Source organism: Podarcis liolepis (genome assembly GCF_965112155.1).
Source record: "Podarcis liolepis genome assembly, chromosome: 2".
In the NCBI taxonomy this organism is placed as follows: Eukaryota; Metazoa; Chordata; class Lepidosauria; order Squamata; family Lacertidae; genus Podarcis; species Podarcis liolepis.
Genome location: NC_139555.1, coordinates 123425216 through 123450431, shown reverse-complemented (window position 1 = coordinate 123450431; position 25216 = coordinate 123425216). Strand labels below are relative to the sequence as shown.

The 25216-nt window shown below is 47.0% G+C and overlaps 1 protein-coding gene and 1 long non-coding RNA gene across 2 annotated transcripts in view; one reads left to right on the top strand and one right to left on the bottom strand.

Annotated features, from left to right (window-relative positions):
- Nucleotides 1-25216, bottom strand: part of LOC310702139 — a 103935-nt gene that overhangs the window by 27769 nt on the left and 50950 nt on the right. The gene's annotated exons all lie outside the window — the stretch shown is intronic.
- LOC310701149 (uncharacterized protein) overlaps nt 1-25216 on the top strand; it is a 116024-nt gene that overhangs the window by 42810 nt on the left and 47998 nt on the right. Inside the window, exons 6-7 of the mRNA XM_083491512.1 lie at nt 8682-8786; nt 25060-25158. Of these exons, the coding sequence (XP_083347638.1) occupies nt 8682-8786; nt 25060-25158 (204 nt within the window). The remainder of the gene's footprint in view (nt 1-8681; nt 8787-25059; nt 25159-25216) is intronic.

Sequence of the window (25216 nt, the reverse complement as noted above, 5' to 3'; positions counted from 1 at the left end):
ATAAATGTTCGGAGTGCGGAAGGAGCTTTGCTCACAGGGCTAACCTTACTTCACATAAGAGAACCCACACAGGGGAGAAACCATATAAATGCTTGGAATGTGGAAAGTGCTTCAGTCAGAGTTCACACCTTACTTCACACAAGAGAACTCACACTGGTGAGAAGCCGTATAAATGCTTTGAGTGTGGGAAGAGCTTCAGTCAGAGTTCACACCTTACTGTGCATGAGCGAATCCATACAGGGGAAAAACCATATAAATGTGTGACATGTGGAAAGAGCTTTAGTAACTGCACATACCTTGTTTGCCATCGCAGAATCCATACAGGAGAGAAGCCATATAAGTGCTTTGAGTGTGGAAAGAGCTTCCGGCATGATGCGGGCCTTCATATACATCAGAAAATTCACAGAGGTGAAAAACCGTATGCATGTTTTGAGTGTGGAAAGAGCTTCACTCAAAGCTCACAGCTTAAATGTCATCAAAGAATTCACACAGGGGTGAAACCATATACCTGTTTTGAGTGTGGAAAGAACTTCAGTCACAGCACAAGCCTTACATCGCACCAAAGAACTCACACAGGGGAGAAACCATATAAATGTTTGGACTGTGGAAAGAGATTTGCACATGGATTTGGCCTTACTTCTCATAAAAGAATTCACACAGGGGAGAAACCATATAAATGTTTGGAGTGTGGAAAGAGATTTGCACAGGGATCTACGCTTACTTCTCATAAAAGAATTCACACAGGGGAGAAACCATATAAATGTTTGGAGTGTGGAAAGAGATTTGCACAGGGATCTAAGCTTACTTCTCATAAAAGAACTCACATGGGATAAACCATATATATACTTGGAATGTGGGAAAAGATTTGGTCAGATTTCACAACTCATTTTGCATAAGTGAATCTAGAGGGGGGAAGTATTTAGATTCTTGTAATGAGGAAAGCACTTTAAGTTGAGCACTGCTAATTTGCAAGATATAGGTTTATTGGATTTGGAGGGACATAATAACCGCTGGGGTTAGCACGCTTATTGAATTTATGGGAAGGCAAAAATACACAGAGATTTCTCAAATCATATTGTAAGGAGATCACTTCTTAAAGTTTGGGAGAAATACAAAGATCAGTTGGAGCCTAAAATCCCATGGTGGGCCTCTCCAGCAGAGGCCACAGTGGTGAAGAAGAAAAATATGTTGTGAAATTGGCCTGCTTATAAAATAATTTTAAAAGAAGATAACCGACTGAGATTTAAAAGTTTCGAGGAATTAAGAGATATTATTACAGATAGGTTCCAATATTATCAATTATTCAAAAATTTAAAGTAGAAAAAAATAGTTCACCAAGAACCTCAAGATTTGAATCCAACATAATACACTCAAAAAGTAAAACTCTCTCTAAAGCTTATCGCCTCCTCCTCCACTGGGAAGTCGGGGAGGAAGAAGTTACATCAGCCATGATAAAGTGGTCTCAAGACTTTGGGTATGTTATAACAATGTCCCAATGGGAAAATCTGTGGAAGAATAATTGGAAATTTACCACGTGCTATGCCATAAGGGAAAACTTTTTAAAAATGCAGCACCAGTGGTATTTGACTCCATGGAAATTAGCCAAAATGTACAAAGGAGCCAAAAGTAACTGTTGGAGATGTGGAGATCAAACAGGCTCACTGTCTCATATATGGTGGCAATGTAGCAAAAGAAAGAAATTTTGGGAGGAAATCCATTCAGAATTAGAAAAAATGTTAAGACTTTCCTTTACAGTGGGACCTTGGGTTAAGAACTTAATTTGTTCTGGAGGTCCGTTCTTAACCTGAAACTGTTCTTAACCTGAGGTACCACTTTAGCTAATGTGGCCTCCTGCTGCTACCGCGCGATTTCTGTTCTCATCCTGAAACAAAGTTCTTAACCGAGGTACTATTTCTGAGTTAGTGGAGTCTAACCTGAAGCATCTGTAACCTGAGGTGTCTGTAACAAGAGGTACCACTGTAATAGAAAGCCAGAGGCACATTTGTTGGGGATCACTGACTCAGATATTCCAAAACAAATTAAAGGTATTTTTCTGTATGCAACAGTGGCAGCGAAAGTCCTTATAGCCATCAAGGTGGAAAAGCAACATAATTCCTTCCAGTCAGGAGTGGATTCAAAAATTGACTGAATATGCTGAACTAGATAGCTTATCAGGAAAAAATAAACCGAGAGCTGAATTTGTATCAAAATGGGAGGCCTTTAGAATATATCTTAAACAAAACTATTCCATGTTAAAATCTGTAGCTACTTTAGAGTGATCTTAGCAGTCTTTATTAATTGCGTATATAAATATTACTAAACTGTGTAATAATAAAGGACAAAAATAATAAGGACCTAACAGAAGCAGAAGACATCAAGAGGAGGTGGCAAGAATACACAGAGGAACTATACCAGAAAGAAATGGATGTCTCGTACACCCCCGGTAGTGTAGTTGCTGACCTTGAGACATCCTGGAGAGTGAAGTCATATGGGCCTTAGAAAGCACTGCTAATAACAAGGCCAGTGGAAGTGATGACATTTCAGCTGAACTATTTAAAATTTTAAAAGATGATGCTGTTAAGGTGCTACACTCAATATGCCAGCAAGTTTGGAAAACTCAGCAGTGGCCAGAGGATTGGAGAAGATCAGTCTACATCCCAATCCCAAAGAAGGGCAGTGCCAAAGAATGCTCCAACTACCGCACAATTGCACTCATTTCACACGCTAGCAAGGTTATGCTTAAAATTCTACAAGGAAGGCTCAAGCAGTATGTGGACCGAGAACTCCCAGAAGTGCAAGCTGGATTTAGAAGAGGCAGAGGATCCAGAGACCAAATTGCAAACATGCGCTGGATTATGGAGAAAGCTAGAGAGTTCCAGAAAGACATCTACTTCTGCTTCATTGACTATGCAAAAACCTTTGACTGTGTCGACCACAGCAAACTATGGCAAATTCTTAAAGAAATGGGAGTGCCTGATCACCTCATCTGTCTCCTGAGAAATCTCTACATGGGACAAGAAGTGACAGTTAGAACTGGATATGGAACAACTGATTGGTTCAAAATTGGGAAAGGAGTACGACAAGGCTGTATATTGTCTCCCTGCTTATTTAACTTCTATGCAGAATTCATCATGCGAAAGGCTGGGCTGGATGAATCCCTAGCTGGAATTAAGATTGCCGGAAGAAATATCAACAACCTCGGATATGCAGATGACACAACCTTGATGGCAGAAAGTGAAGAGGAATTAAAGAACCTTTTAATGAGGGTGAAAGAGGAGAGCGCAAAATATGGTCTGAAGCTGAACATCAAAAAAACGAAGATCATGGCCACTGGGCCCATCACCTCCTGGCAAATAGAAGGAGAAGAAATGGAGGCAGTGAGAGATTTTACTTTCTTGGGCTCCATGATCACTGCAGATGGTGACAGCAGTCACAAAATTAAAAGACGCCTGCTTCTTGGGAGAAAAGCGATGGCAAACTTAGACAGCATCTTAAAAAGCAGAGAAATCACCTTGCCAATAAAGGTCCATATAGTTAAAGCTATGGTTTTCCTAGTAGTGATGTATGGAAGTGAGAGCTGGACCATAAAGAAGGCTGATCGCCGAAGAATTGATGCTTTTGAATTATGGTGCTGGAGGAGAATCTTGAGAGTCCCATGGACTGCAAGAAGATCAAACCTATCCATTCTTAAGGAAATCAGCCCTGAGTGCTCATTAGAAGGACAGGTCGTAAAGTTGAGGCTCCAAGACTTTGGCCACCTCATGAGAAGAGAAGACTCCCTGGAAAAGACCCTGATGTTGGGAAAGATGGAGGGCACAAGGAGAAGGGGACGACAGAGAACGAGATGGCTGGACAGTGTTTTTTAAGCTACTAGCATGAGTTTGACCAAACTGCGGGAGGCAGTGGAAGACAGGAGTGCCTGGCGTGCTCTGGTCCAGAGGGTCACGAAGAGTCGGACACGACTAAACGACTAAACAACAAAAAACTGTAAAAATAATATAAAGAATAATATTTTGGTATGGCAGTAAAGTTATTTAGATAGAACTAAGGAATAAATGGGAGGTTGGGTTTAATGATAATGAGATTTTTTTTTACTGTAACATGAAATTGCAATCTCAAATTTATGTCATATTCTTTATCTTTATCTTAATAATAACAATAGATAGTTTAAGTTTTCTTTTCCTTCCCCCCTTCTTAATTTGTACTCTTTATTGGTATTGTCTTTTTGTAATATTTTTTTCCAGTTATGTAAGAGAGCTTCTTTCACTTCTTTCATTTAAATCCACGTAAATACAGAGATTACAATTACTTTCTGGCTTTCCGACTCTTCCTGCATCTGTATTTTATGCAAGGAGTAAAAATATATCTAATCCTAAGCTTTAGGAAGAAATTTCTGACTGCAAGTGAGATGAGCTACCTTGGAAGGTGGTGAACTCTCCTTCATTTTTTTAGGTTTTTCAGCAGAGGTTGGGTTGTTTTTCCTGCATTGCAGGGGGTTGGACTAGATCAGGGATTGTGGACCTGGTCCCTACCGCACACTACTGGGCATTTCAGGATTCTAACTGGGCAGTAGGGGGTTCTGAATCCTCCTTCCATCAAGTCCTGGTGGGCGGTAAGGAAATTTTACCATTAATAAAGGACGGTAAGTATAAAAAGGTTGACCACCACTGGACTGGGACGCAGGTGGCGCTGTGGTCTAATCCACAGAACCTAGGGCTTTCCTATCAGAAGGTCGGCGGTTTGAATCCCCGCGACGGGGTGAGCTGCCGTTGCTCGGTCCCTGCTCCTGCCAACCTAGCAGTTCAAAAGCACATCAAAGTGCAAGTAGATAAATAGGTACTGCTCTGGCGGGAAGGTAAACGGCGTTTCCGTGCACTGCTGTGGTTCGCCAGAAGCGGCTTAGTCATGCTGGCCACATGACCTGGAAGCTGTACGCTGGCTCCCTTGGCCAGTAAAGCGAGATGAGCGCCGCAGCCCCAGAGTTATCCGCAACTAGACTTAACGGTCAGGGGTCCCTTTACCTTTACCCCAGGACTAGATGATTCTTGTGGTCCCTTCCAACACTACATTTGTATTATTCTTTGACCTTGAGTTTCCGGTTCTGGTCTTGCACCATGGCGGTAGCTCCCTCGACATTGGAGGCAGGCACAAATGAAGGGGTAGGGAACGAAAGGGTTTAAACATTCCTGGAAACCTGGGGTACGAGGGAGCAGGCTGACCCGAGGGAGCAGGCTGACCCCGGTCGCCTCAACAGCTCACTCCCGTGCAGATCAGCATGGGGGCAGATGGAGGAGTTGGGTAATCACCTTTGCCATGATGCAACCCCCTCGGACCGCCATCAAAAGCTTATAATTGGATTTTATTGGCTGTGCACTGGAGGAGATTTGGACACTAGAAGCTATATGTGGTTTGAAAGGAGTGAAGGTGGGGAGAACCTTGTTTTGACCGATGTCGTTGGGAAACTAGAGCTTAACCCCACCACCACCAAAAAGGAGTGTGGATTTAAGGAGGTGTTGACATACAACCTATTTTTAAGAGGAAGGACATTGGCTAAACAAAAAAAAATATGCTACCATAGAGGTGAGAGGAATTACACAAGGGCACATGAATAGCAGTGGTCCCCGAATGTTGGAGAGAAAAACCCTTCCCGTCTAAGACAAGGAAGAAAATGGTGAATGTTTGAAGTTGATTCTTCCAACCAACGGAAAGGAAAGGCCTGTTGTTTATCTTGAAGTGGGATGGAGGAGGAGCTGAGTTGAGGAGGACGGGACTTCATCTTGTGACTTCAGGTCCGCCCTGAACCACGCTGGAATGACAACATTGGGACAACATTCCTACTGCCCAAGGTTGCGGTAGGAAAAACATCAGTGGCAAAGATATACCCATTTTTACTCTCCTGCACCCTATCTGCATAATGTAGCAATTATAAAATATAGATGCGCATTTACTCTCACAAGATTGAATATACTGCCTTCGGTTGTACTTGAGGGACAATTCCAACAAATTCCACACGAAAAACGATTATGTCCCTGTGGAGATGGCAGTACCGAATCAGTGGCGCATGTCCTTCTGGTTTGCATTCTTTATAAATATTTGAAGAGTGAGGTTATCACCCCTATTTTATTGTCCATTCCGGGTCTCCCAGCCACTGTCACTGTTTTTTCTCTCTCAGCAGACCAAGATGAGCAGGTGACATCAAAATTTGCAAGGTTTTTAGCTGGGGAAATTAGAATAAGATCCACTATCTGACTATTGATTCAAAACCCCAAAATGTATTTTATATAATTGAGTTTTTATCTTTTCGCCGCTTCCGCGCATGTTTGACATCATTTTGAGCACATGCGCATATGTGAGCGGCGAAACGTGGAAGTAACGCGCTCCGTTACTTCCAGGTCGCTGCGGAGCGCAACCTGAAAATATTTAAGCTGAAGCGTATTCATCCCGAGGTATGACTGTACTAGGATAGAGAGCTGACTGCACCTGTGATTTTACAGTGGTACCTTGGGTTACATACGCTTCACGTTACATACGCTTCAGGTTACAGACTCCGCTAACCAAGAAATATTGCATCAGGTTAAGAACTTTGCTTCAGGATGAGAACAGAAATTGTGCTCCAGAGGCACGGCGGCAGCAGGAGGCCCCATTAGCTAAAGTGGTGCTTCAGGTTCAGAACAGTTTCAGGTTAAGAACGGACCTCCAGAACGAATTAAGTACTTAACCTGAAGTACCACTTTATGATGCACAATTTTAATCAATGTGTGCCTCTTTCCAACGTGTGTTTGGAGGCCCAGTGATGTCACACACACACACACACACACACACAGCACAAATCTGCTAGGCCACATTCACTCGACATATCCAAAGCCCCATGAAACCCCCTAAGATTTCTGGGAGCTTGTTTTGCTGGTTAAGGGTGCTGAGAGTTGTGACAATAAACTATTGTATGGGGTGCACAGTTCAACACACAACTTTTGCAGGGGTTACATTTCGGTGATAGGTGTTTAAAGTCAAAATCACATATGGTCAGGACAAACCCCTGGGAATGAATCCATCGGACCATCCTTGCCTTCTGGAACCAGCAGCCGGATGGCTCTTAGACCCCTGTCGTGCCCCCCCCCAAGTTTTTAAAGCTCTCTGCCTTCTTTGCCTGCAAGTCAATTGTATATATTTTTACTTTTTCGGTGTTTTCTTCCCCCTGTAAAGGATCAGGACTGTGTAATTTTGCAGCTAAGCGATTGTGATGGAGCAGGGTGAGCTTGGCACCGGTTTTGTGTCTCTGCTGGGTCTGTGAAGCTGAAATGATACATTTGCACCAGCCACTTCTTGCTGGCTTCTCTTCTCGCCTGTTACTTTTGCAACAACAACCCTGTGAGGTGGGCTAAGCTGTGACCAAAACCGCACATCCTTATAGTGTTTTTCCGTGCCCCTCCCGCCCTTTATATCTTCTCAATAACCTTGTGAGGGAGGGGGGCGCTTTGAGGGGTCCCCATAAGCAGAATCCGCAATGTCTCCAGCACCACGCAGTTTGGGTGGGGGTGGGAGAGACGCTGGTTCTTTAAGGGTTAAAAGCAGCGATTATATTATGACAGAGGACTTGCTGGGGGGGAGGGGAAAAGCGTCACTTCCTCCTCCCTTTGTCACATTTGACAAGCTGCGAGGGAGGAGATTTTGCAGCGCGGAAGACTGTGCCTTTTGCAAGGTAGGAAAAATAGGGATATATTTTTTTGGGGGGGGGAAGGGGGCTCCCGTGTCAGGGCAGCTCCTTTGCAGGAGAGAAGCCTTCCGGGAGAGGGCAGTTTTGCAAAGGGGCAGCGGTGGGAGGGCGCATGGGTGGGGTTGCCCCCCCCCCCAATTCAGCCCCCCAAGAGCTGCGATGAGTGCAAAAGGCTTTAAGGGGTGCAGGGGCGCCCCAGGAGGAGAGCAGGCGGGGGAAGAGGCAGTTTTAGGGTGGGCTAGAAACCCCCCCCCCAAAGGAAAGGAGGGAGGATGGCTCTGGGAAGAGGGAGACATTCATGTTATGGTAAAAGAGGGGGGGAGGGCAGGGTCAACTGGAAACTCATTTCAGCTGTACACGGCATGGGCTCTTTTATCTTCGATGCCTTCCCTGTCTGGGGGGGGGGGTTCAGGAGGAAAGCCCCCAAGGAGGGCGCAGTCTCTCTGTATAGCAGACCAGCCCTAGGAAGGAACCAAGGTGCTGAGAGATGGAGGAGGGAAGACTTTAAGGATGGGAAGAGGAGAACCACTGACCATAAAATGTCATCAGTTTCTCACCACCAGCAACTGCTGCAGCAGAACTGGGGGCTCCAAGCGCACTGAGCTGCCTACACAGTCATACCCTTGCTCCACCTGGGCTACTATTGTCCACACGGACCGGCAGCAATTGCTCTTCCGGGTTTTCAGACGTGGTTTCTCAGCGCTGCCTGGGGACTGAATCTGGGGCTTCCTGCCTGCTGAGGAGATGGTCTGCCCTCGAACTACAGCCCCTTCCCCTAAAGTGGGGATGGGGGAAAGGAAATAAATGTTTTTAATGGTGGTGGGAAGAAGATCCTCTTTCAGGCATGACTCCACTTTTCATGCATGGCTTCACATTCACCAGGAAAATGTCTTGGGCAGGAAACTGACTGCAGGGCCTCTGAGGCTCTCTTTTCTTCTTCGGGAACTTCTGAGTTCTTCAATCCAAGCGAGGATGGAAGGAGGAAGATGGACGGTTGACCTGGTCAGGCTGTCTCCTGCATCCCTCCAAGCAACCTCTGAGCGTTGCCTCCCAGGACCCTCAGAGACATCTGGTGAGTTCCAGGAGAGAGGGACTTGGAGGGATGGAGAGTGGAAGCAAGGAATAAGATAAAGGGGGGAGGTTTTACTGTGGAAACTGGGGGTGGGCTTCCCCTCCCAATATATCCGGGGAAGAAAATCCCTGGAGGGGCTCTGAGGCCGCCTTTGCTTCTCCCTCACCCCCCAAAACCTGCAGCTTGTTTAAACTTCTGAGTCCTGCAAAATAGTTCCAAAGAAGCTGGATTTGTGGTGCTAGAAAGGACCTGAGCTGGGGCTCCCCACCTCTGAGGCTGGGAGAGGTTGGCTGAGTTCCAGGGGGTTGGGGTGGAGAAGGAGAAATGGATGGGTGGGGGCTGGAGGGAACTCCTCCCTCCAGCAAGCAGAAAAGACAGGAGAACATACAATGCAAGAAGGTCTTGACTTGGAGGAAGGCAGGGAAGAGGTCTTCTCCAAAGTCTCTCACCTGGAGCATGCACCAATATGTTGCCAGAAGAGGAGGAATAGGCAGAGGAGCCCTATCTAGATATAAAAACCACTGCGTTCAATGGGAAGCACTTTCAGGTCACTACTGTGCCCCCCATGCCATGAGGCCTGGGTGCAAAGCCCATTCCACCTGGCCAAGGGGGTGGAGCCCAGGCTCACCTTGAACAGCCAAAAGAGGCTCCTGGGAGGCCACTGGGACATTGCTGGAACATCTCTTGGGTTGGGGCAACTGGCTAAAATGCTTTAAACGGTTCTGATTTTGGTTCCTCTATTTTGTTTTCATCGGGTTGGTGTTGGTTAATTGTTTAGTTGGGGGCAGTGGTTATTTTAATTTGGGTATAACTGTAAACATGTTGTTGTTGCTATTCTTATTATTGGTTTGTTTGTTGCCTGTATAGGATATTTCTGTTTTTTCTGTTTGATGTTTTGTTCTGTTTTCCTATATGCTCTTAGCCGCACTGGGTGGCTGTGAGAAGCCCACCAGATTGGGGGATATAAATTTTTAATATATGCCCCATTTGGGCTTCTGCAGGGGCTGGAGAATATCTAGGGCAGAGGAATCCCTGCAGCTTCTCTGAGGCTCCTTTTACTTCTCCCTCCCTCCCTCCCTCCCTCCCTCCCTCCCTCCCTCCCTCACAGGGAACCTGCAGCTTCTTTAGGCTTCTGAGCTCCTCAGGAACGATGCAAGAGACTGATCCTCTTTCAGCCTCTTTCTGCTAACAACCCCTTGAAGATCCTGGGCCCCAGGGAAATTAGACTGGCCTTGACTAGAGCCAGGGCCTTTTCAGCCGTGGCCCCGGCCTGGTGGACTGCTCTCCCACAAGAGACCAGGGCCCTGCGGGATTTGACATCTTTCCGCAGGGCCTGCAAGACGGAGCTGTTCCGCCAGGCCTTTGGGCAGGATGCAGTTTGACTTACTTTCCTTTGTATAAAACAAGCCCGAAGGAGGCCCCCAACCTGCTCACAGTGGTGGGGCTGCCTTTGAAAGTGACTCGGAAACTACAATTAATCCAGAAAGCGGCAGCTCAACTGGTGACTGGAAGCAGTTGCCAGGAGCATATAACACTGGTCTTAAAGGATCTACATCGGCTCAGAGTTTGTTTCTGAGCATCATTCAAAGTGTTGGTGCTGACCTTTAAAGCTCTAAACAGTCTTGACCCTGTAGACCTGAAGGAGCATCTCTAACCCCAGACACTGAGGTCCAGCTCTGGTTCCCTGATTGCCAGAAGTGAAGTTACAGGGAACCAGGCAGAGGGCCTGCTCAGTGGTGGCACCCTTCAGATGTCTTCCTGGTGCAACTGGACTTCTCCGCAACCCTTCCCCTCCGCAGGGAGGTGGGACCGATTCGGATGGTCCGCCCCCGCCACTTAATGGATCCAAATGGTTTCCAGAGAGTGGTAGGGGATGCTTTATCCCAAGTTGATGGCCTTTCAGTTGATTCCCTGGTGGCACGCTGGAATGCGGAGTTAACCAGGGCTATTGACTGTCTGGCTCCGAAGCGCCCTCTCCAATTGCATGGAGCCCGGACAGCCCCGTGGTTTTCCCCGGAGCTGAGGGTGATGAAACAATCGTTGAGACGGCTAGAGCGCCGGTGGCGGAAAACTCATTCTGAATCAGACCGGACACGGGTTAGAGCTCAACGTCGAGCCTACCAAGTGGCAATGGCGACGGCGAAGAGGGCCTTCTTCGCTGCCTCCATTGCATCTGCAGAAAACAGCAGCAGGAGACTTTTTCAGGTGGTTCGCAGTTTATCGGAACCACCTGTACCACCGGGGCCTGGTAGGGACCCCAAGATCTCCTGCAATGCTTTTGCAAAGTTTTTTGCAGATAAAATTGCTCAGATTCAGAAGGAGGTAGACTCCACAGTGGGAGCAGGGCCAGGGCGGGAGAGTGCTAGAGTTCTGTCTGGTCCTGTTATATGGGATCAATTCCAATCTGTTACCTCCGAGGATGTGGACAGGCTGCTTGGACGAGTGAAACCGACCACCTGTCTCCTTGATCTTTGCCCATCCTGGCTGATAAAAGCGAGCCGGGAAGGGCTGGGCGATGGGCTCTGCGGGGTGGTGAATGCTTCCCTCTGTGAGGGAGCCTTCCCAGACCCGCTGAAAGAGGCGGTCATTAAACCGCTTCTTAAAAAAACATCTTTAGACCCGGCCAATTTGGCCAACTATCGCCCAGTCTCAAATCTGCCATTCTTGGGCAAGGTGATTGAGCGGGTGGTTGCTGAGCAACTCCAAACACGCCTGGAGGAAACGGACCATTTGGATCCCTTCCAATCAGGATTCAGGCCTCACCATGGGACTGAAACTGCCTTGGTCGCGCTGGTTGATGATCTCCGGCGGGCTAGGGACAAAGGTGAGAGCTGTTTCCTAGTTCTGCTGGATCTCTCAGCGGCCTTTGACACCATCGACCATAACATCCTTCTGGACCGTCTAGAGGGGCTGGGAGCTGGGGGCACTGTCATACAGTGGTTCCGCTCCTTCCTCCTGGGCCGTGTCCAGAAAGTGGTGGTGGGGGGTGAGTGTTCAGACCCCTGGGCTCTCACTTGTGGGGTGCCTCAGGGTTCTGTCCTCTCCCCCATGCTTTTTAATATCTATATGAAGCCGCTGGGAGAGATCATCAGGGGGTTTGGACTGGGTGTTCATCAGCATGCAGATGACACCCAGCTTTACCTCTCCTTTAAATCAGAACCAGTGAAGGCGGTGAAGGTCCTGTGTGAGTGCCTGGAGGCGGTTGGAGGTTGGATGGCGGCTAACAGATTGAGGTTGAATCCTGACAAGACAGAAGTACTGTTTTTGGGGGACAGGAGGCGGGCAGGTGTGGAGGATTCCCTGGTCCTGAATGGTGTAACTGTGCCCCTGAAGGACCAGGTGCGCAGCCTGGGAGTCATTTTGGACTCACAGCTGTCCATGGAGGCGCAGGTTAACTCTGTGTCCAGGGCAGCTGTCTACCAGCTCCACCTGGTACGCAGGCTAAGACCCTACCTCCCCGCGGACTGTCTCGCCAGAGTGGTGCATGCTCTGGTTATCTCACGCTTGGACTACTGCAACGCGCTCTACGTGGGGCTACCTTTGAAGGTGACCCGGAAACTGCAATTAATCCAGAATGCGGCAGCTAGACTGGTGACTGGGAGTGGCCGCCGGGACCACATAACACCGGTTCTGAGAGATCTGCACTGGCTCCCAGTACGTTTCCGAGCACGATTCAAAGTGTTGGTGCTGACCTGTAAAGCCCTAAACGGCCTCGGTCCTGTATACCTGAAGGAGCGTCTCCACCCCCATCGTTTAGCCCGGACACTGAGATCCAGCGCCGAGGGCCTTCTGGCGGTTCCCTCATTGCGAGAAGTGAGCCTACAGGGAACCAGACAGAGGGCCTTCTCGGGAATGGCGCCCGCCCTGTGGAACGCCCTCCCATCAGATGTCAAAGAGATAAAGAATTACCTGACATTCAGAAGACATCTTAAGGCAGCCCTGTTCAGGGAAGTTTTTAATATGTAATGCTGTACTGTTTTTAACACTGATTGGGAGCCGCCCAGAGTGGCTGGGGAAACTCAGCCAGATGGGCGGGGTATAAATAATAAATTATTATTATTATTATTATTATTATTATTATTATTATTATTATTATTATGTCAAGCAGATAAAGAACTATGTAGCTTTTAGAAGATATCTGAAGGCAGTCCTGTATTGGGCAGTTTGATGGTTTATATATGCTGTGGCTGAGGAAACCCAGCCAGATGGGCAGGGTATAAATAATAAAATCACCATCATCATCATCAGATGTTACAGAAAGTCTCACTAGGATGGTGATTTGGATTACATTTTTAATTGTCATCTTCCCTTAACTTTAGCAGGTGATGAACACGACAGTCATTGTTCTTGGGTCTCATCAGAAAGAACCAAGAATGAAGTCAAAGGAAGGACCTTTCAAGATCAAGAGGAAACAAGACCACAAGAGAAAAACCAAGAAGAAAATAGGAGGTATGAAGGCCTTCTAATGCAGACTGATAACGACCATCAAATCCCAGTCCAGAAAAAACATCAGAAGGGGAAGAGAACAAATGAGAGACCTTTATGTGGCAAAACATTCCAAAGTAAATCTAGGTTCAATTCACACTGCAGAATCCACACAGAGGAGAAACCGTGTGAATGCTTGGTGTGTGGAAAGAACTTCAGTGACAGCTCAGGCCTAAAATCACATGAAAAAATTCACGCAGGACAGGAATCATACAAATGCCTAGAATGTGGAAAGGATTTCAATCGCCACTCATACCTTAAAAGACATTACAAAGTCCACACTGAGGAGAAACCATATACCTGTTTAGAGTGTGGAAAGGCCTTCACTAGCAGATCAAGCCTTGTATATCATAAAAAAATCCACACAGGGGAGAAACCATATACCTGTTTTGAGTGTGGAAAGGCCTTCACTAGCAGCTCAGGCCTTGCAATGCATCAAAAAATCCACACAGGGGAGAAGCCATATAAATGTTTGGAGTGCGGAATGAGCTTCGCTCATGGCTCAAGTCTTACATTGCATCAAAGAATTCACACTGGGGAGAAATCTTATAAATGTTTGGAGTGCGGAAGGAGCTTTGCTCACAGTGTTAGCCTTACTACACATAAGAGAACCCACACAGGGGAGAAACCATATAAATGCTTGGAATGTGGAAAGTGCTTCAGCCAGAGTTCAAACCTTAGTTCACATAAGAGAACTCACACTGGTGAGAAGCCGTATAAATGCTTTGAGTGTGGGAAGAGCTTCATTCATAGTTCATACCTTACTGTGCATGAGCGAATCCATACAGGGGAAAAACCCTATAAATGTGTGACATGTGGAAAGAGCTTTAGTAACTGCACATACCTTGTTAGCCATCGCAGAATCCATACAGGAGAGAAGCCATATAAGTGCTTTGAGTGTGGAAAGAGCTTCCGGCATGGTACAGGCCTTCATAAACATCAAAAAATTCACAGAGGTGAAAAACCGTATGCATGTTTTGAGTGTGGAAAGAGCTTCACTCACAGCTCACAGCTTAAATGTCATCAAAGAATTCACACAGGGGTGAAACCATATACCTGTTTTGAGTGTGGAAAGAACTTCACTGAAAGCTCAAGCCTTAGATCTCATCACAAAGTTCACACAGGGGAGAAACGATATAAATGTTTGGACTGTGGAAAGAGATTTGCACATGGATCTGGCCTTACTTCTCATAAAAGAATTCACACAGGGGAGAAACCATATATATGTTTGGAGTGTGGAAAGAGATTTGCACAGGGATCTGCCCTTACTTCTCATAAAAGAACTCACACAGGGGAGAAACCATATAAATGTTTGGAGTGTGGAAAGAGATTTGCACATGGATCTGCCCTTACTTCTCATAAAAGAACTCACACAGGGGAGAAACCATATAAATGTTTGGAGTGTGGAAAGAGATTTGCACATGGATCTGGCCTTACTTCTCATAAAAGAACTCACATGGGATAAACCATATATATACTTGGAATGTGGGAAAAGATTTGGTCAGATTTCGCAACTCATTTTGCATAAGTGAATCAAGATGGGGAAAATATTTCGATTCTTGTAATGAGGAAAGCACTTTAAGTGGAGCACCGCTAATTTGCAAGATATAGGTTTGTTGGATTTGGAGGGACATAATAACTGTTGGGCTTGGCACCCTTATTGAATTTATGGAAAGGCAAAAATACACAGAGATTTCTCAAATCATATTGTAAGGAGATCACTTCTTAAAGTTTGGGAGAAATACAAAGATCGGTTGCAGCCTAAAATCCCGTGGTGGGCCTCTCCAAGCAGAGGCCACAGTGGTGAAGGAAAAAAATACGTTGTGAAATTGGCCTACTTATAAAATAATTTTAAAAGAAGATAACCAGCTGAAACTTAAAAGTTTTGAGGAATTAAGAGATATTATTACAGATTGGTTCCAATATTATCCAATATTCAAAAAAATTAATGTAGATAAAAAGGGTTTGCCAAGGAAACCTCGAGATTTGAGTTACATCAGCCGTGATAAAGTGGTCTCAAGACTTTGGGTATGTTATAACAATGTCCCAATGGGAAAATCTGTGGAAGAATAGTTGGAGATTTACCACGTGCTATGCCGTAAGGGAAAACGTTTTAAAAATGCAGCACCAGTGGTATTTGACTCCATGGAAATTAGCCAAAATGTACAAAGGATCCAAAAGTAACTGTTGGAGATGTGGAGATCAAACAGGCTCACTGTATCATATATGGTGGCAATGTAGCAAAATAAAGAAATTTTGGGAGGAAATCCATTCAGAATTAGAAAAAATGTTAAGACTTTCCTTTACAGTGGGACCTCGGGTTAAGAACTTAATTTGTTCTGGAGGTCCATTCTTAACCTGAGGTACCACTTTAGCTAATGTGGCCTCCTGCTGCTACCGCGCGATTTCTGTTCTCATCCTGAAACAAAGTTCTTAACCGAGGTACTATTTCTGAGTTAGTGGAGTCTGTAACCTGAAGCACCTGTAACCTGAGGTGTCTGTAACACGAGGTACCACTGTAATAGAAAGCCAGAGGCACATCTGTTGGGGATCACTGACTCAGATATTCCAAAACAAATTAAAGGTATTTTTTTGTATGCAACAGTGGCAGCGAGAGTCCTTATAGCCATCAAGGTGGAAAAGCAACATAATTCCTTCCAGACAGGAGTGGATTCAAAAATTGACTGAATATGCTGAATTAGATAGCTTATCAGGAAAAAATAAACCGAGAGCTGAATTTGTATCAAAATGGGAGTGCCTGATCACCCCATCTGTCTCCTGAGAAATCTCTATGTGGGACAAGAAGCGACAGTTAGAACTGGATATGGAACAACTGATTGGTTCAAAATTGGGAAAGGAGTATGACAAGGCTGTATATTGTCTCCTTGCTTATTTAACTTATGTGCAGAATTCATCATGCGAAAGGCTGGGCTGGATGAATCCCAAGCCGGAATTAAGATTGCCGGGAGAAATATCAAGAACCTCAGATATGCAGATGACACAACCTTGATGGCAGAAAGTGAGGAGGAATTAAAGAACCTTTTATTGAGGGTGAAAGAGGAGAGCGCAAAATATGGTCTGAAGTTGAACATCAAAAAAACGAAGATCATGGCCACTGGGCCCATCACCTCCTGGCAAATAGAAGGGGGGGAAATGGGGGCAGTGAGAGATTTTACTTTCTTCGGCTCCATGATCACTGCAGATGGTGACAGCAGCCACGAAATTAAAAGACGCCTGCTTCTTGGGAGAAAAGCGATGGCAAACCTAGACAGCATCTTAAAAAGCAGAGAAATCACCTTGCCAATAAAGGTCCATATAGTTAAAGCTGTGGTTTTCCCAGTAGTGATGTATGAAAGTGAGAGCTGGACCATAAAAAAGGCTGATTGCTGAAGAATTGATGCTTTATTTTATTTTATTTTTTTTATTTCCTCCCTCCCCCCCCCCTCTAAGAATTGATGCTTTTGAATTATGGTGCTGGAGGAGACTCTTGAGAGTCCCATGGACTGCAAGAAGATCAAACCTATCCATTCTTAAAGAAATCAGACCTGAATGCTCACTGGAAGGACAGATTGTGAAGCTGAGGCTCCAATACTCTGGCCACCTCATGAGAAGAGAAGACTCCCTGGAAAAGACCCTGATGTTGGGAAAGATGGAGGGGACAAGGAGAAGGGGACGACAGAGGACGAGATGGCTGGACAGTGTTCTTTAAGCTACCAGCATGAGTTTGACCAAACTGCGGGAGGCAGTGGAAGACAGGAGTGCCTGGCGTGCTCTGTTCCATGGGGTCACAAAGAGTCGGACACGACTAAATGACTAAACAACAAAAAAACTGTGTAAAAATAATATAAAAAATATGGCAACGGAGAGTTCAGAGTTGCCATGAGTTCCAAGAAAGACAAACATGGAGTCCAGCACACTTCCCTGTGCAGCTCTGCAGCCTGTCCGTGCTGATCCAAAGATCCTACCTGCCTCTCCCTCTTGCCGGTAGCAGAGATAAACACAGCGGTCGAAGCAATTGCAGAATGTGGGTAATAAATCCAGACACACACAAAGGCTTTCTTTATCTTCTCTTGCCTTTAATCATGAAGTTTAACAGCATAACTCCAAACCTGGTGAAAGCTCACCCATCTTGCATCCTCTCTCCGCGAAAGCGAAACCAGACTGAAACTCTCGGAGTCAAGCCACTCCCATAGAAGTTTCTAACCACGCCTCAGGGAAGAGACGTCACCACAGAACTCTTTAACCCTGTGAGTTCTGAAACCATTAACACCCCCTCTCGTCTCGAACCCTGAGGGAAACTGTGAACCCCTATTTACAGACCTCTTTGAGTTCAACTCACCTCCCATTGCCTTTTGCCTCCCACTGGCTTCTATCCCAGGCAATTGTTGAACCCCTTCAACATTCCCAGAATCACACTGTGCGACACTTTCCCACGCACCCGTGACCTGAAACCCCTCTGACCCACTTGGGCCATATTTTGGTATGGCAGTAAAGTTATTTAGAAAGAACTAAGGAATAAATGGGAGGTTGGGTTTAATGATAATGAGATTTTTTTTTACTGTAACATGAAATTGCAATCTCAAATTTATGTCATATTCTTTATCTTACTAATAACAATAGATAGTTTAAGTTTTCTTTTCCTTCCCCCCTTCTTAATTTGTACTCTTTATTGTGATTGTCTTTTTGTAATATTTTTTTTCCAGTTATGTAATTTTGTCCCAGTTATGTAAGAGAGCTTCTTTCACTTCTTTCATTTAAATCCACGTAAATACAGAGATTTCAATTACTTCCTGGCTTTCCGACTCTTCCTGCATCTGTAATTATGCAAGGAGTAAAAATACATCTAATCCTAAGCTTTAGGAAGAAATTTCTGACTGCAAGTGAGATGAGCTACCTTGGAAGGTGGTGAACTCTCCTTCCTTTTTTTAGGTTTTTCAGCAGAGGTCGGGTTGTTTTTCCTGCATTGCAGGGGGTTGGTCTAGATCAGGGATTGTCGACCTGGTCCCTACCGTACACTAGTGGGCATTTCAGGATTCTAACTGGGCAGTAGGGGGTTCTGAATCCTCCCATCAAGTCCTGGTGGGCGGTAAGGAAATTTTACCATCAAAAAAGATGCATAAGTGGGCGTTAAGTATAAAAAGGTTGACTACCCCTGGACTGGGACGTAGGTGGTGCTGTCGTCTAATCCACAGAACCTAGGGCTTTCCTATCAGAAAGTTGGCGGTTTGAATCCCCGCGACGGGGTGAGCTGCCATTGCTCGGTCCCTGCTCCTGCCAACCTAGCAGTTCGAAAGCACATCAAAGTGCAAATAGATAAATAGGTCCTGCTCTGGCGGGAAGGTAAACGGTGTTTCCGTGTGCTGCTCTGGTTCGCCAGAAGCGGCTTAGTCATGCTGGCCACATAACCTGGAAGCTGTACGCTGGCTCCCTTGGCCAGTAAAGTGAGATGAGTGCTGCAACCCCAGAGTCATCCGCCACTAGACTTAACGGTCAAGGGTCCCTTTACCTTTACCCCAGGACTAGATGATTCTTGTGGTCCCTTCCAACACTACATTTCCCTGGTCCTGAATGGGGTAACTGTGCCCCTGAAGGACCAGGTGCGCAGCCTGGGAGTCATTTTGGACTCACAGCTGTCCATGGAGGCACAGGTTAAATGTGTGCCCAGGGCAGCTGTGTACCAGCTCCATCTGGTACGCAGGATGAGACCCTATCTGCCTGCGGACTGCCTCGCCAGAGTGGTGCATGCTCTGATTATCTCCCGCTTGGACTACTGCAATGCGCTCTACGCGGGGCTACCTTTGAAGGTGACCCGGAAACTACAACTAATCCAGAACGCAACAGCCAGACTGGTGACAGGGAGCGGCCTCCGAGACCATATAACACCGGTCTTGAAAGACCTACATTGGCTCCCAGTACGTTTCCGAGCACAATTCAAAGTGTTGGTGCTGACCTTTAAAGCCCTAAACGGCCTCGGTCCAGTATACCTGAAGGAGCGTCTCCACCCCCATCGTTCTACCCGGACACTGAGGTCCAGCACCGAGGGCTTTCTGGCGGTTCCCTCACTGTGAGAAGCCAAGTTACAGGGAACCAGGCAGAGGGCCTTCTCGGCAGTGGCGCCCTCCCTCTGGAACGCCCTCCCACCAGATGTCAAAGAGAACAACAACTACCAGACTTTTAGAAGACATCTGAAGGCAGCCCTGTTTAGGGATGCTTTTAATGTTTGATGTATCACAGTATTTTAATATTCTTTTGGAAGCTGCCCAGAGTGGCTGGGGAGGCCCAGCCAGATGGGCGGGGTATAAATAATATATTATTATTATTATTATTATTATTATTATTATTATTATTATTTGTATTATTCTTTGACCTTGAGTTTCCGGTTCTGGTCTTGCACCATGGCGGCAGCTCCCTCGACATTGGAGGGAGGCACAAATGAAGGGGTAGGGAACGAAAGGGTTTAAGCATTCCTGGAAACCTCCTGGGGTATGAGGGAGCAGGCTGACCCCCAGTCGCCTCAACGGCTCGCTCCCATGCAGATCAGCATGGGGGCAGATGGAGGAGTTGGGTAATCACCTTTGCCATGATGCAACCCCCTCGGACCGCCATCAAAAGCGGAGGTTCTCCTTATAATTGGATTTTATTGGCTGTGCACTGGAGGAGATGGGGACACTAGAAGCTATATGTGGTTTGAAAGGAGTGAAGGTGGGGAGAACCTTGTTGTTTTGACCAATGTCGTTGGGAAACCAGAGCTTAACCCCACCACCACCCAAATAAATTTAAGGAGGTGTTGACATACAACCTATTTTTAAGAGGAAGGACATTGGCTAAACAGCAAAACGCTACCATGGAGGTGAGAGGAATTTCACAAGGGCACATGAATAGCAGTGGTCCCCGAATGCTTGGAGAGAAAAACCCTTCCCGTCTAAGACAAGGAAGAAAATGGCGAATGTTTGAAAGTTGTTGATCAACTGAAAGCAGAGGCCTGTTGTTTATCTGGAAGTGGGATGGGGGGGGGGAGCTGAGCTGAGGAGGACAGGACTTAATCTTGTGACTTCAGGTCCGCCCTGAACCACCCTGGAATGACAACATTGGGACAACATTCCTACTGCCCAAGGTCGCAGTAGGAAAAACATCAGCGGCAGTGATATACCCATTTTGACTCTTCTGCACCCTATCTGCATAACTTAGCAATTATAAAATATAGACGTGCATTTACTCTCACAAGACTGAATATACTGCCTTCGGTTGTAATTGAGGGACGATTCCACACGAAAAACGGTTATGTCCCTGTGGAGATGGCAGTACCGAATCAGTGGCACATGTCCTTCTGGTTTGCACTCTATATAAAGATTTGAAGAGTGATGTTATCACCCCTATTTTATTGTCTATTCCAGGTCACCCAGCCCCTGTCACAGTGTTTTTTCTCTCAGCAGACCAAGATGAGCAGGTGACAGGAAAGGTTGCAAGGTTTTTAGCTGGGGCAATTAGAATAAGATCCACTATCTGACTATTGATTCGAAACCCCAAAATGTATTTTATATAATTGAGTTTTTATCTTTTCGCTGCTTCCGCACATGCGCGTGACATCATTTTTAGCGCCTGCGCATATGTGAGTGGCGAAACGTGGAAGTAACGCGCTCCGTTACTTCCAGGTTGCCATGGAGTGCAACCCGAAAATATTTAAGCTTAAGCGTATTCACCCCGAGGTATGACTGTACTAGGATAGAGAGCTGACTGCACCTGTGGTTTTATGCTGCACCATTTTGATCAATGTGTGCCTATTTCCAAAGTGTGTTTGGAGGCCAAGTGATGCTAGACACACACACACACACAAGCACAAATCTGTTAGGCCACATTCACCCCACATATCCAAAGCCCCATGAAACCCCCCTAAGATTTCTGGGAGCTATTTTGCTGGTTAAGGGTGCTGAGAGTTGTAATAAACTATTGTATGGGGTGCACAGTTCGACACACAACTTTTGCAGGGGTTACATTTTGGTGGTAAAGTCGAAATCACATATAGTTGGGACCAACCCCTGGGAATGCGTCCATCGGACCATCCTTGCCTTCTGGAACCAGCAGCCGGATGCCTCTTAGACCCCCGTCCTGCCCCCACCCCCATTTTTCTGCCCTGTGCAAAAAGAGCTTTAAAACTCTCTGCCTGCAAGTCAATTGTATATATTTTTCCTTTTCCGGTGTTTTCTTCCCCCTGTAAAAGATCAGGGCTGTGCAGTTTTGCAGTTAAGCGATGGTGATGGAGCAGGGTGAGCTTGGCACCAGTTTTGTGTCTCTGCAGGGTCTGTGAAGCTGAAATGAAACATTTGCACCCGGCTTCTTGCTGGCTTCTCCGCTCACCTGTTACCTTTGCAACAACAACAACCCTGTGAGGTGGGCTAAGCTGTGAGCAAAATCTGTGAAACTGCACATCCTTGTAGGGGTTGTCTATGTCCTGCCCCCCCCCTTTATCTTCTCAGTAACCTTGTGAGGTGGGCATGGTTTCGAGATGGCTGTTCTGGCACTATGGTTCTGATATTGCAAAAAGCAGCCTTAGAAGGTCTGGGGTGGGGTGCTTATTTTTCTTTACCAGGGATGAGAAAGAATTCTTTTGTGTTCTACTGTAACATAACAGGGCTATGAAATGTCCCACCTTAATATCAAGAGGTGCACTCTAACCACTATGCCACAACTGCCCCACATTTGAACCTTGGAGCAGACCCTCTGCAGAATGCAAATCCCACCGCCCTGGAAATGCAGTAAGAAAAAGGAGGGCGTGCCCCCCTCCAAGGGAAGGGGGCGCTTTGTGGGGTCCCCAAAGGCGGAATCCGCAATGTCTCCAGTACCACGCAGTTTGGGTGGGGTGGGAGAGACGCTGGCTCTTCAAGGGTTAAAGGCAGCGATTATATTATGAGAGAGGACTTCCTGGGGGAGGAGAGGGAAAGCGTCACTTCCTCCTCGGTTTGTTACATTTGAACAGCTGCGAGGGAGGAGAGTCTGCAGCGCGTAAGACTGTGCCTTTTGCAAGGTAGGAAGAAAGAGGGAGATGTGGGGTTTTTTATGTGTGTGTGGGGGGGGGGGGCTCCCGTGTCAGAGCAGCTCCTTCGCAGGAGAGAAGCCCTCCAGGAGAGGGCAGTTTTGCAAAGGGGCAGGGGTGGGAGGGCGCATGCGTGGGGTTGCACCCCCAATTCAGCCCCCCAAGGGCTGCGATGAGTGCAAAAGGCTTTTAGGGGTGCAGGGGCGCCCCAGGAGGAGAGCAGGCGGGGGAAGAGGCAGTTTTAGGGTGGGCTAGGAAACCCCCCTCCCTAAAAGGAAAGGAGGCAGGATGGCTCTGGGAAGAGGAGGAGGGAGACATTCATGTTTTGGAAAAGCTCATTTCAGCTCTACACGGCGTGGGCTATTTCCCCCCCCCCTTAGATGCCTTCCTTGTCTGGGGGGGGGGCGTTCAGGAGGAAAGCCCCCAAAGAGGGCGCAGTCTGTCTGTATAGCAGACCAGCCCTAGGAAGGAACCAAGGTGTTGGGAGAGATGGAGGAGGGAAGACTTTAAGGATGGGAAGAGGAGAACCACTGGACATAAAATGTCATCAGTTTCTCACCACCAGCAACTGCTGCAGCAAACTGGGGGCTCCAAGCGCAGTCAGCTGCCTACACTTAGCCTTGCTCCACCTGGGCTACTATTGTCTACACGGACTGGCAGCAATTGCTCTTCGGGGTTTTCAGACGCGGAGTCTCAGCCCTGCCTGGGGACTGAATCTGGGGCTTCCTGCCTGCGGAAGAGATGCTCTGCCCTCGAACTGCAGCCCCTTCCCCTAAAGTGGGGTTGCAGGACAGGAGGAACAGAGGGAGGCAGCAGTGTCACAGTTCTAGGTTGGCAAAAAAGGAAAGGGATGTTTTTATTGGTGGTGGGAAGAAGATCTTATTTCAGGCATGGTTCCAGTTTTCAGGCATGGCTTCACATTCACCAGGAAAATGTCTTGGGCAGGAAACTGACTGCAGGGCTACTGAGGCTGCCTTTGCTTCTTCCTCCCTCCCAGGAACCTGCAGCTTCTGAGCTCTTCAATCCAAGCGAGGATGGAAGGAGGAAGATGGACGGTTGACCTGGACAGACTGTCTCCTGCATCCCTCCAAACAATCTCTGAGCGTTGTCCTCTAGGACCCTCAGAGACATCTGGTGAGTTCCAGGGGAGTGGAGATAGGAACTTGGGGGGATGGAGAGTGGAAGCAAGGAATAAGATAAAGGGGGGAGATTTTACCGTGGAGGCTGTGGGTGGGCCCCCGATATATTGGGAGGCATCCCCTCCGGCAGGAAAATCCCTGGAGGGGCTCTGAGGCCGCCTTGCTTCTCTCTCACCCCCAAAACCCTCAGCTTCTTTAAACTTCTGAGTCCTGCAATATAGTTCCAAAGAGGCTGGATTAGTGGTCCTAGGAAGGACCTGAGCTGGGGGTCCCCACCTCTGAGGCTGGGAGACGTTGGCTGAGTTTCAGGGGGTTGGGGGTGGAGAAGAAGAAATGGATGGGTGGGGGCTAGAGGGAACCCCTCCCTCCAGCAAGCAGAAAAGACAGGAGAACATACAATGCAAGAAGGTCTTGACTTGCAGGAAGGCAGAGAAGAGGTCTTCTCCAAAGTCTGTCCCCTGGAGCATGCACCAATATGTTGCCAGAAGAGGAGGAATAGGCAGAGGAGCCCTATATAGATATAAAAACAACTGCGTTCAATGGGATCTACTTTCAGGTCACTACTGTGCCCCCCATGCCATGAGGCCTGGGTGCAAAGCCCATTCCACCTGGCCAAGGGGGTGGAGCCCAGGCTCACCTTCAACAGCTGAAAGAGGCTCCTGAGAGGCTCCTGGGACATTGCTGGAACAACTCTTGGGTTGGGGCAACTGGCTAAAATGCTTTAAAAGGTTCTGATTTTGGTTCCTCTGTTTTGTTTTTGTTGGGTTGGTGTTGGTTAATTGTTTCGTTGGGGTCGGTGGTTATTTTAATTTGGGTATAACTGTAAACATGTTGTTGTTGTTGTTGTTGTTGTTGTTAACTGTAAACATGTTGTTATTATTGCTGCTATTCTTATTATTGGTTGGTTTGTTGCCTGTATAGGATATTTCTGTTTTTTATGGTTGATGTTTTGTTCTGTCTTTATATATGCTCTTAGCCACACTGGGTGGCTGTGAGAAGCCCACCAGATTGGGGGATATAAATTTTACATATATGCCCCATTTGGGCTTCTGCAGGGGCTGGAGAATATCTAGGGCAGAGGAATCCCTGCAGCTTCTCTGAGGCTCCTTTTACTTCTCCTTCCCTCCCTCGCTCCCAAGAAACCTGCAGCTTGTTTAGGCTTCTGAGCTCCTCAGGAAGGATGAAAGAGGCTGATCCTCTTTCACCCTCTTTCTGCTAATAACAACACCTTGAAGATCCCTGGCCCCAGGGAAATTTGGCTGGCCTTGTCTAGAGCCAGGGCCTTTTCAGCCGTGGCCCCAGCCTGGTGGACCACTCTCCCACAAGAGACTAGGGCCCTGCGGGATTTGACATCTTTCCGCAGGGCCTGCAAGACGGAGCTGTTCCGCCAGGCCTTTGGGCAGGATGCAGTTTGACTTACTTTCCTTTGTATAAAACAAGCCCGAAGGAGGCCCCCAACCTGCTCACAGGTACTTGTATGATGTATTTTAATTAATGTCTGTTTTTATGCATATGGTGTTGTTTTTATGATGCTAGCCACTCTGGGCCCTGCCTCGGCCAGAGAAGGCAGGATACAAAAATTATTATTATTATTATTATTATTATTATCCTCCTGCAGACCTAGCAAGGATGGAAGGGGGAAGATGGACAGTTGACCTGGTCAGGCTGTCTCCCACCACCTCTGACTGTTCTCTCCCAGGACCCTCAGAGAGATCTGGTGAGTTCCAGGGAATGGAGATGGGGACCTGGGGAAATGTTGGGATTGAGGAAGCCCA